We start from the raw sequence: 12945 nt of genomic DNA, 5'->3' as shown, positions 1-12945 counted from the left end.
TTCAATCTCTTTTTGAGATTTTTAATAATCACCTTGTTTGTCAATTCTGCTTGACCGTTTGCACTCGGGTAATATGGCGATGATGTGATTCTTTTGATTTTCAAGCCTTCAAGGAATTTTGTGATCTTTGAGCCTATAAATTATGGCCCGTTGTCATAGGCTATCTCTTTTGGTATCCCAAATTATATTTTCCCACAAGAAATCTACCACATTGCATTCGCCAATTTTTTGGTAAGGTCCTGCTTCAACCCACTTAGAAAAATAGTCAGTTAACATCAAAAGAAATCTTACCTTACCGGGGGCCGGTGGCAGCGGACAATCTATATCTGTCCCCACTTCATGAATGACCATGATGACAAAACTGAATGTAATAACTTTGTCGGTTGATGTACCAATGGTGCGTGGCGTTGACATTTATCACATTTCTGAACATAAGCCTTGGCGTCTTGTTCCATCTGGGGCCAGTAGTATCCTACCGTAATGAACTTTTGCACCAAGGAATCCGCGCCTGAGTTATTTCCACAGGTCCCTTCATAGAGTTCCCGCATGACATAGTTGGCTTCGGAAGCTCCCAAACATCGGGCCAATGGGTCTTGGAAGGTTCTTCTATACAATTTTCCTCCCTTGAAGCTGTATCGAGCTACTTTAGTGCGCAGTGCCTGAGATTCCTTGGGATCTTTGGTAAATTTTCCATGCTTGAGATAGTCAATGATCTTATTTTGCCAGTACCAGACCAAATTGGTCGCGTTTACTTTGTAATAGTTGTCTGCGTCCAATACCGAATGCATAAGCTGCACGACCATTCCGGAGTCTGATCCCTTCATTTCCGTGGACAATCCCACATTGGCCAGTGCATCTGCCTCCGTGTTTTCTTATCTTGGGATGTAGGTAATTGACCATTCTCTGAACCGTGCAAAGAAAGCCTGGACTTTCACTATATACTGTTGCATGCGTTCCACTTTGGCTTCGAAGATCCCGTATACCTGATTTACTTCCAATTGGGAGTCGCATTTGATTTCTATGACCTCGGAGTCCAGTCCCCGGGCCAGCTCGAGTCCTTAAATCAAAGCTTCATACTCTTCTTCACTATTAGTTAGAGGAACGGTTCTTATGGCCTACCTTAGGGTTTCCCCCGAGGGCGTGATTAGTATTACGCCGAGCCCAGACCCTCTTATAGTGGAAGCTCCGTTCGTGAACAAATTCCAAACTCCTGATGTCAATTCTGACACTATCATCGCTTCTTTGGTAGACAAAGGTGAGAGTCTTGGACTGAAATTGGCTAAAACGTCGGCCAAAACTTATTATTTAATCGCAGTCCTAAGTTATTACTCTATATCAAATTCACTCATTTTGATGGCCCACTTGGCCAGCCTACCTGAAAGTTCAGATTTATGAAGAATATTCTGTCATGGAAAAAGTGGTCACCACGGCTATCGGATGGAATTGGAAATAAGGCCTAAGCTTTTGAGCGTCGAATGCGAGAGCTAATGCTAATTTTTCCAAATGTGGGTAATGAGTTTCTGCTCCTGTTAAAATTTTACTAACATAATAGATAGGAGATTGTGTACCTTCATCCTCATGGACTAAAACGACACTTATCACTACCTCCGAGACTGCTAAGTAGATCATCAATTGTTCGCATTCCTCCGATTTAGACAGTAATGGAGGGCTCGACAAATACCTTTTCAAATCCTTCAAAGCCTGCTGACATTCTGGAGTCCATTCAAAGTTGTTCTTCTTTTTTAGGAGTGAATAGAAATGATGGCATTTTTCCAAAGACCGGGACGTCTTCGATGGCTTTAATTTTATCGGGGTTAACCTTGATCCCCATTTGCCACACTAGGAATCCCAAGAACTTACCGGAGCTGACTCTGAATGCATACTTCTCGGGGTTGAGCTTCATGTTGTGCTTCCTTAGGATGTCAAAGGTTTCTTGCAGGTGTTTAAGATGATCACCTACAGTCAAAGACTTAACCAGCATATCATCTATGTAAACCTCCATGGTTTTCCCTATTTGTTTCTCAAGCATTTTGTTTACGAGCCGCTGATAAGTGGCTCTGGCGTTCTTTAGCCCGAAAGGCATCATATTATAACAATATATGCCAAATTTGGTTATGGACAAAGTTTTTTCCTGATCCTCCAGGTTCATCTTGATTTGATTGTACTCGGAGTAAGCATCGTGGAAACACATTAACTTGTGCCTGGCCGTCACGTCGATCATTTGATCAATGTTTGGCAGTGGGAATGAGTCTTTGAGGCATGCCTTATTTAGATCCTTATAGTCTACACACATGCAGTCAGGATACTTTATCTCTCATATTGAACCGATACCAAGCAAACGAGTTACCTCTTCTTTGACGAATTTGTTTCTGCCCTCGACAATAAGACGATTTTTCTATCTTACCGAAGGGATGTTGGGATCCAAGATTAGTTTGTGCATGACCACTTCTGGCGAGATACCTATCATATCCGCATGCGACCACGCAAAACAGTCAACGATAAATTTAAGAAATTCAATAAATCCAGACCTTAGCTTGGAGTTTAGTCCTGTCCCCAAGTGGAACTTCTTCTCCAAGAACTTTTCGAATAACGCGACTTGCTCAAGTTCTTCCGCTGTGGATTTTGTTGCGTCCGTTTCTCCTGGATATATCTTGGTACCTGATAGGATTCCGACGACTCCTCTCCCTAGTTGTCTTCGCTCGGTTCGGGAGCAAGCGTCGGTTCCTATAATTGCTATGCTGCATGTTCCTTCCCTTTGCTGCTGGAAACTGAGTTTGCGTTTATCTCCCTTATTGTCGGTTAGTCACCTCTTATTTGTTTAATTTCCTCGGGAGTTGGGAATTTCAGCAGTTGATGATATGTTGTCGGCACAACCTTCATCTAGTGCAACCACGACCTCCCCAGGATAATATTATAGTCCATATCGCCATCCATACCTCGAAAAGGGTCATTGTCATCACCCCTTTGACATTCGTGGGCAGCAGGATCTCTTCTCGGGTTGTCACGCTTGCTAGGTTGAACCCGGCGAGGAGTGTTGTAGCTGGAATGATATTTCTGGTGAGCTTGGCTTGCTCCAGTTAATTTTAAAAACTAAGACATTTAAAGAGATTACCAATGCATCGTTGTGCGGCAGCAGTAGTCTATATGAATCTTCCTCCGTGAAAGTAATATCGTCTTCAGCGACTTCCCGGAGTCTCTTACTGTGGGTCACTGACACCTTCGTCTTTTTTGCCACCTAAAATGTCACACCATTAATCTCCTTCCCCCCAAAAATCATGCTGGTCGTCAAATAGTGGGGATCTTCTCATGCTTTCGAAGGTTTCACGTTCTCACGATTGTGGCCGAAGTTGTTTACATCCCAATCACTCAAGAATTCTCTGATATGGCCATTTTTCAGTAATGTCACCACCTCCTTGCGCAGATGCCGGCAGTCCCCTGTCCGGTGGTCGTTGATCCCATGGTATTCGTACCATAAATTAGGATCCCTTTGACTAGGATCGAATCTCATTGGTTTCATAAATCGTGCTTCCTTAATGTTCCTCACAGACTACACCAGCTCCAGTATGATGACGTTAAAGTTGTATTCTGAAGCCTGGGTAGGAAGAATCTCGGGAGGCTGATAATTCATTGTCCTGCAGTGATCTGTTATTCCGGACACAATCAACTCTCCTATCGATAGCGAATTTATCTGCCGACCGTAAACCTCTGCCGCGTCCTTCAGCCCGTTCATAGGGCAAAAACTGACCCCTTGAAGACCGTCGATCTGTGTCAAAATCATCCTTTTATCTATCCTTATTTTATTCCGGTCCCGGCCCTTGGTTGATGTCGAGAAACCGAGCTAATCATCCATAATTCTTATCTTTGACTCGTACCAAATGTGAACATCCGCTCATGTTGTTGCCTGGAACTCGAGCATGCTTTCTTTCAATTTTTGAGAAGCGTCAGAATTTATTAGATTCAATCCTTTATTGAATGCTTCAGCTGCCCATTCGTCTGGTATGACCGATAGCACCATACTTTCCTTCTGGAATCTGGTCACAAACTCCCGCAGCAATTCGGACTCTCCTTGTGCAATCCTAAATATGTCAGCCTTTTGGGCCTACATTTTTCTGGCCCCAGCATGGGCCTTGATAAATAAATTTGCGAGCATCTCAAAGGAATCTATTGAGTGCTCGGGCAAGAGCGAATACTATGTCAGGGCCCCCTTTGTAGGGGTCTCCCTGAACTTCTTCAATAAGACTGACTCAATCTCATGCGGAGCTAAATCGTTTCCATTCACCGTCGTTGTATAGGTGGTGATGTGCTACTAAGGATCCGAAGTCCCATCACACTTCAGCATATATGGCATTTTGAACCATTTCGGGATCAACTCTGACGTCGCGCTTGGTTTGAACAACAATTGGGTGTACTTTTTCGAGTCTGGTCCTTTTAATACTGGTGGTGCTTCGAGCGTTTATTTCCCTCATAAACTGCATGAGTTCGGTTTTAAAGGGATCATTCTCATTTATATTACTGGATCTGCTATTGTTCCCCCGACTGTGTCAAAGTCGACTTCGCCCCTCGAGGTGTTGTTGCTGACCCTTTGTGTTGTTTGATTTGCAGGATCACCAGAAGGAACTTGACCCCGTCCATTCGCATTGTTGGAAGCACCCGACAATGCTTGCCTTAATTCCGTCATGACATGATCCTGTCGTGAGAGGTGGCCCATGATGGCCTTTTGTTACTCCCTCAGGATCCTTACTGTTTCAGCGACGTGTTCGTCTTTAGCATCATCAGGAGTTGCCTCTCGAACATGTCGTAGATATTGCCCGCCATGAATCGGTGTGGCCTCATATCCCTCATTGCGGGTATCACTGATTGAATCTTTATGCTGAGGTTGATTTCCTTGGGCCTCAACGTTGTGTGCGATGTTGACATCGTTATCTGCCATTTTCTATGATTTTTGCTAAGAACAAAGAATCAAACGGGTTAGTAACAGATGCAAGGATCAATTCAATTACACAACTGTTTAGGCCCCACGGTGGGTGCCAAACTATTTACCCGTAAAATGGTACAGTTGAATTTGTACGTGATTTATAGGCATTTGAATTAATTTGATCCTAAAATGATAAATAAATTAAACAAGAATATAAGACTTAGCATTGAAATCGAGATAAGATAATAGAAATCTTGATTCCGGGAACAAAGCTTCTGGAGGCAGTAGTAACAATATTAATAAGCAAGAAGATGAAATATTATTGAGCTTTTGAACAAAGTATATTATCAGCTTGTTAGAAAGTTCGTGTCCTTTACAATGGTTGTTGAGCCTCTATTTATAACTGCACGTTGGGAACAATGTCCTAGGATCAAACCCTTTTTAAATGAAAATTGTGAGGGTCATTGAAGAATATGTAACGGTAGGCAGTGAATGTCATATTCTCTGTAACAGACTATATACTTAATGCTATAAAATATTTTCTATTAAATGCTATCGTGTGTCAGGCATTTATTTCGCCTTCATGAACACTATTCCTTTCGGGAACAAACGGGATTGTTGCCTTCGGACCTGCTTGCCTTCTGTCTTCGGCTCCACGTGTCGTTTTATCATGCGAGCATTTAATATGAACATATTTTAACTTATATAGATAGACCTTGCATAAATATTTTGAGTTGGAGTGATTTTTGAAGAGGTCTACACAGAAAACTATTCAATATGACTTTAACCATTGTAACTTGCTCGAGAGACCATATATGAAATACTCCAAGTAATCTTTTAGATTTTTGGATAATCTTTTGATAGCTTGAACTTTTATATTTACTTCTATGTACATTCATGCTAACTGTTAAGTTGGCTTTTCAAAAAGGTTGTAGAATATATTCGATATGGTAGTCAGTAAATTTCTCGATACATTCATTATTATTTATTTAATGTGATTCTTTTCAATATTTAATTTACCTATGACTTTTGCATGCATTTTTCAGATTCTACATGGGGAGTTTTAAAGTTACGTTGATTCTTGAAAATTTAAAGAAATTGTTCAATATTTTATAATAGGAGACCAAACACTTCAACTAAATTGATATAAAATATCGGTTGAAGATATATATGTTGGTAACATAAATAATTTTTATACCAAACGAGATATAGGACGAGTCGAAAACAGATAATAAAAAATGGATAAATTATCTGACACAACTCATATTTAATACGGATAAAAAAGGGATTAACCGACGGATAATATGGGTAACCATATTATCCATGGCTTCATGAATATGATCACTTTTGGTAAAATTCCTAGTCTCCCAAACTTGAGGAACCCCCAATTTGAGACTTTACAAATGTAAAAGTTAAACTCTTTAGTTATCCATTGGTTATCCATTTTCTAAATGGATAATATGGTTCTTATCCATATTTGACCCGTTTTTAAAAAGTTCATTATCCAACTCATTTTTTTTAGCGAATAATATGTGTGATTAATTATTTTTTTTAACCATTTTGTCACTACTGTACCAAACAGTCCAACTTAAACAATTATAGTAGGTTATTACTTTATTTTTTAGGTTATCATATCCGATTTGTTTTAAGATTTACCTGTTCAACTTAACCTGATTGTCTGAAAAATATACATCGATAGTGCGCAACACTTAAACTCAAATAATATGCATAAGTTATTTGCTAGGTTTTTGCCAATATTACCTAGTAATTAGGTTTTGCGTGTTTCTTTTGAACATTTATAATTTTGTTAGATCCTACGACTCCAGTTTTATTGGTTAATGTCCTGCTTTAAGCTTAGTAGTAATTAAGTTGAGTTCATGCATTATTGGTTGATGCATGTCCTACGTTTCTTTGAATTGATTTAGTTCAGAACTACGGGTAGACGCACGCTACTGTCAATAAAGATAAGCCTTCAAACCTTTTTAAGAAAAAAGAAGAAGAGAAAAAGCAGAACATGAGGTGACTTTGGAAAAGAAAAAAGATTAATTGAGAGAGCCAGAGGGAGGAGATGACTATTTAACGACTTTGGCTTGGTTTGAATTGGAATTTGGTTGTTCAACAACTTTAGAATATTCAATGCAGAGTGAAAAGAAAACAAAAGATTGGTGGGACAAAGCTGTAAAGGGAAGGGACATATATATGTTTTTATACAAATTATGATTCATTAGAATAAAGTTGGCGTGTATGTGACTTGCAAATGGAATATGTGGGGACTAACCCATATAAATATATATATGAACTTTATTTTATATTATCCAATACATGCATGCGAGTTACATAATGGAAAATGGGATCCATCCCTTCCTCCATTTACACTACACTACTAGAAAACTGTCAAACAATATCCATGAAAATCGACCTACATCAGTCGGAATAGAAGGAATACCGAACGATTTCTGACCGATTTTAATTTGTCGAAAAAAGAGTGGACACTAACGTCTAGCGGCCGAAGCCAATCGCAAATTCCGACAGAAATCGATTGGTAAATTTAACCAAACTTTGACCAACTTATCTCACACAAGATGTTAGAAAACTAAAAATACCGACCGAAATAGGTAGGTATTTTAGGAAAATTTTTTTTAATTATTTTTCACATCAACGACCGATATCGGTCGATAATTTATTTTTTTATTTTTTTAAAAATTGTACCTTTTCGACCGAAGTCGGTCGAAAATATTAAAATATATCAAATTGAAAATCACAAATTCCGATCTATTTCGGTCGGTAATTTCAAAACCTGGAAAATATTTATTGCTTATACCAACCGAAATCGGTCTGTAATGTTAAATTTTTGAAAATTTAATTTTAACATTTCCGACCAACTTCGGTCGGTATGCGGTCGATTTTCGGTAAAAATTTGGCAGAATAAAGTTATTTTACAGCCGCACCACCTGTCAACAACCAATAAAAACCTATAATGGAAGCATTATATTATTGTCATTCAACCAATAACAACAATAACAACAACAGTAACAATAATAACTATCAAAACTATATTAACAATATTTATAGAGTTTCAAAAATTCCAACAACTAAGCATTCCATAAGTTAAAACTTCAAATATAATACAAACATCATTCAACGAGTGTTTTGTACTACATCATCTCCATTTCCACTACTAGAAGCTTCATCGTCGGCATGGTTTGAAGGATCACGACAAGAAGGATTAGCATCTGGAGAAGACTGGCCGGAGAATCGAGAAAGCACCACTAGCAAGAAGATTGACCAACTGACCTTGAAGGACATTAAATTGTTGGTCCCTCTTTTCTAGCTGACCTTGAAGGCTATCAAATTTTTTATCTCTCTTTCCTTCTCTAGCCTTTGCCTCTTCAAGCTCTGCTGACAGCTTTGCGATCTTCTTCTCCATAGCCGAGAGAGTCAACCTATCAAGTGCCTCTCCCTGGGCGGAAGTCCCTATACCTTGCAATCCAGCCTTGTAGCACCGAAATGATCTCTCTGGAAGGCCGTATGCTATCCCTTTTTTAGGACCACCGATAACATCCAACCAAATCTTCTGTGTTTCTTTGTCTGAAATGGAAGGTGGGTCGCCTTGCTCATTCGGTGGCAATCTCTATTTGTACTCCTCCACAGTAATCTTATAACGACCCTTTATTTAGAAGATAAAAAATTATTAACTATATAATATTATAAACATTAATTTTAAGTTATAGTAGTTATGAAACTTACATATATAGTCTTTGCCCGATCCTCGACCCCTACTTGGATCTATCGGTGACTTCTTCTTCCGGATGCGAGTCTCCATGAAGAACTCATCGTGAGTCAGCTTCCTCCCATATGTTTTTCCTACAAATATAATAAAATATGTTAACTAAACTAAAATAAATATAGTTCGATAAAAATAGATTTAAATGCTTTAAGAAATTACCAGTAATCTTCTCGCAGTCCCCATGCTCCTTGCACCCACACAGTGCGAGGACCCACCCTTCTCAGATGCTCGGGCCTTCTTTCATGTTCACTCCTCTTCTAAAATCCTCAGTGATCCACTGCCTCAGCAGATCCTCCCATAAATGCGGTAAAACCCATGAAGGCTTCTTGTTTTTCTTTCGAGTAGAACAAAAGAAATCAGATAGTCTCTTACGGTATTAGAATTCAAAATTTGCAAGAATGACACTGTTATGCCGGTCCTCCCATGCACACTTAGTGTCACGACCCTGATTTCCCTCCGTAGGACGTCGTGATGGCCCTAGTCTCTAAGACTAGATAAGTCTAACAATTTACGGAATAACTTAATATAAAACTGAAACTCAAACCTCAACATCTGAAATAAAAAGAATTGTGGTTCCAAATAATTACAACTCCCAAAACCAGGTAGAAATAATTCACAAGCTCTAAAGAAAAAAAATGCTAAGTGTCTCTATACATCAGAGTCTTAGAAAAATAAAGAAATCAATATCATAAAAATAGAGGGGGACTTTGAGATCTGCGAACGCTGGCAGATGTACCTTGAAGTCTCCACGTATGGGCTAGCTCACTGGTATTGGTCTGGTAAATATTACCCGGATCTACACAAAAAGATGTACAGAAGTGTAGTATAAGTACACCACAGCGGTACCCAGTAAGTGCCAAGCCTAACCTCGATAGAGTAGTGACGAGGTTATGTCAGAGCCTTACTAGAATAAAAAGGAAACAAGGAAGAAGATATAATAATATAATGAAATGACTGAGAATTGAATCAATGAGAAACTACAGAAAGGTAACAACACAGCAAATAGAGGTAAACAACAGGGGCGCTCCCGAGGTCCCATCTCGTAGTCCCAAACGTAAATACACAACAAGGGAGCTCCTGAGGTACCACCCACAGTCCCAAAAGTTAATATGCAACAAGGGCGCTCCCGATGTGCCACCTCGTAGTCCCAAAGTAAATACATAATAGGGGAGTTCCCGAGGTACCTCCTTGTAGTCCCAAAAGTAAATATGCAACAAGGTATGTTATTACCATCCTTTACCATCCGGGCAAGGTGAATGTGGTTGCGGATGCCTTGAGTAGAAAGGCCTAGAGTATGGGTAGTTTGACATTTATTTCACCAGAGGAAAAACCATTAACTTTGGATATTCAGTCCTTAGCTAACAGACTTGGGAGGTTGGATATTTCAGAGCCCAGTCGAATTCTTGAATGTGTTGGCTCAGTCTACATTATTTGAGCGGGTCAAGGCTCGTCAGCGCGATGATCTGCACTTGCTGGTTCTTAGAGAGACGGTACTACAGGGTGGTGCCAAGTAGGTTACTATCGCGGAGGATGGTGTTCTGCGACTCCAGGGTCGCCTATGTGTTCCTAATATTGATAGCTTGAGGGAGAAGGTTCTTGAGGCACACAGTTCTCGGCATTCTATTCATCCAGGCACTACGAAGATGTATCGCGGCCTAAGGCAACATTATTGGTACCGGTGGATAAAGAAGGACATGGTTGAGTATGTAGCGAGGTGTCTAAATTGCCAGCAGGTTAAGTATGAGCACTAGAGGCCGGGTGGCCTACTCCAGCAGATGGTTATACTAGAGTGAAAATGGGAGCGGATCACTATGGACTTTGTAGTTGGGTTGCCATAGACATTGAGGAAGTTTGATGCCATTTGGGTAATTGTAGATAGGCTCACCAAGTCGGCACACTTTATTCTGGTTGTGACTACGTACTCTTCAGAGAGATTTGCCCTGATTTACACTCATGAGATTTTCCGGTTGCATGGTGTGCTTGTTTCCATCATTTCAGATAGAGGCCCTCAGTTCACTTCGCATTTCTAGAGAGCAGTATAGAGCGAGTTGGGCACCTAGGTAGAGCTCAACATAGCCTTTCATCTGCAGACCGACGGGCACTTAAAGCGGACAATTTAGTTTTCTGGAAGATATACTCAGAGCGTGTAAGATTGATTTCGGAGGGCAGTGAGATCGGTTCTTGCCTTTGGCTGACTTTGCTTATAACAACAGTTATCAGTCCAGCATCAAGATGGATCAATTTGAGGCTTTATATGGTCGGGTATGTCTTTCGCCCATCAGATAGTTTGAGCCCGGCGAGGCTAGGTTATATGGCATTGATTTAGTGAAGGATGCCTTGGAGAAGGTAAAGTTGATTCAAGAGCGGCTTCACACAACACAGTCCAGAAATAAGAATTACGCAGATCATAAGGTACGTGATTTATCATTTATGGTGGCGAGAATATTCTCTTGAAAGTCTCGGGTATCATAAGGTTCGGGAAGAAGGGCAAGCTAAGCCTGTGGTTTATTGGCCCATTTGAGGTGCTGAGGCGAGTTGGGGAGGTTGCTCATGAGCTTGCTTTGCCTCCCAGTCTATCAGGAGTTCATCTGGTCTTCCATGTGTCTATTCTCCAGAAGTACCATGCCGACATGTCGCATGCGTTAGATTACAGTACGGTTCAGCTAGACGAGAGCTTGGGATATGAGGAGGAACCAATTGCTATTGTTGACAGGCAGGTTTGCCAGTTGACATCCAAGAAGATTTCTGCGGTAAAGGTCTAGTGGAGGGTTCAACCAGTCGAGGAAGCGACTTGGGAGGCCGAGGAGGACATGAGGAGTAGATATCCACACTTATTCAGCACTCCAGGTATGATTCTAGACCTATTCGATGACAAACTTTTGTTTAAGAGGTGGAGAATATAACGACCCGACCTGTCGTTTTCCTTTCTAGTTTCCCGTTCCCCTAATTAAGACTTCCCATATGTTCTTTTACTATTTTATGACTTGCGGAGATGGTTGGTTTAGGTTTGGCAGGGTTTGGGTTAAAATCAGAACACATTGTTCTTTAGTAGTGGCCTATGACTTGAGTCAACATTTTGAGTAAATAACATTGAAACCGGGATTAGATGGTTCCAATAGGTTTGTATGATTATTTTGGACTTGGGCGTGTGTTCGTATCGGGTTTCGGGTAATCCGGGAGCATTTCGGCACTTAATGTTAAAAGTGATTCATTGAAGGTTTTCTAGTTCTTTAAATTTGATTTGGAGTAGACTTTGGAATTATCAAAGTCCATTTTGGGATTGCAAGCCTGGAAATAGTTCCGCATGGTGATTTGTATCTTGTACACAAAATTTAGTGTGATTCCGAGTAGTCTACGTATGATTCGGCGCACTCGGAGCTAGTTGAGAAGTTTGAAGTTCATAAGTTAATTCCATTTGGTTTTCGGGTGTGATTCTTACTTTGGTTGTTGTTTCATGTGTTCTGAGGCTTCGAGAAGGTCCGTATTATGGTTATGGACTTGTTGGTGATTTGGATGGGGTCCCGGGGAGCTTGAGTGTGTTTCAGACCGCTCGGAGCAAGTCCAAAACTGTTGGTGTGCTGGTTCTGGTTTCCTTCTTTGCGAATGCGGAAGGACCCCTACGTTCGCGATAAAGGATTTGGGGACTGGGTGTTGTTGCTCTTCATGTTTTTGAAGCTTTAGGACCTGTGGCTTTCGTGTTCGCGTAGAAGGGTTAGGGGCTAGGGGTCTGTGGGTTGTTGCCCTTTGCGTTCGCGAAGGGTGGGTCGCGTTTGCGATGCTTGGGCTAGTTTAGCCTTCGCGATCACAAGGACCATGTCGCGTTCATGAAGAAGGGTTTAAGGGCCTGGGCAGGCTTTGCCTTCGCGATCGCAAAGAAGGGTCAATTGGGCAGTGACTTTATTAAAATCGGGAATTTGGCCATTTTGTTCATTTCTTACAATTGTTGGCCAATTCTAGAGCTTCTTGGAGAGGGGTTTTCACCTAGATATTGAAGGTAAGTGATTTCTATACAATTTAAGTTAAATACATAGATTATGAGTAGATTTTAATATGTAAAATGTGAAAATTTTAGGAGTTTGTTGAAAATCCTAGATTTTGATAAAACAATGAGATTAGACCACAAAAATGATTATGAAATTGGGTAAAAATTATATATTTGAGCTCGTGAGGTTGTGGAAAACAATTATTTACATATATTTCCGAAAATCCGGGGTGAATTTTAGGAACCTTCCAAATTGGGTTG

At 40.5% G+C, this 12945-nt stretch overlaps 1 protein-coding gene across 1 annotated transcript; it reads right to left on the bottom strand.

Annotated features, from left to right (window-relative positions):
* Nucleotides 1–320: 320 nt before the first annotated feature.
* LOC142169046 (uncharacterized) lies at nucleotides 321–824 on the bottom strand. Its single transcript, XM_075230242.1, has one exon. It carries the CDS (start codon nucleotides 822–824, stop codon nucleotides 321–323), a length of 504 nt encoding a protein of 167 aa, XP_075086343.1.
* Nucleotides 825–12945: the final 12121 nt, after the last annotated feature.

This window comes from Nicotiana tabacum, chromosome 14 (genome assembly GCF_000715075.1).
Source record: "Nicotiana tabacum cultivar K326 chromosome 14, ASM71507v2, whole genome shotgun sequence".
Lineage (NCBI taxonomy): Eukaryota > Viridiplantae > Streptophyta > Magnoliopsida > Solanales > Solanaceae > Nicotiana > Nicotiana tabacum.
The sequence above is the reverse complement of the archived record's forward strand: the minus strand, read 5'-3'. Positions and strand labels throughout refer to the sequence as shown.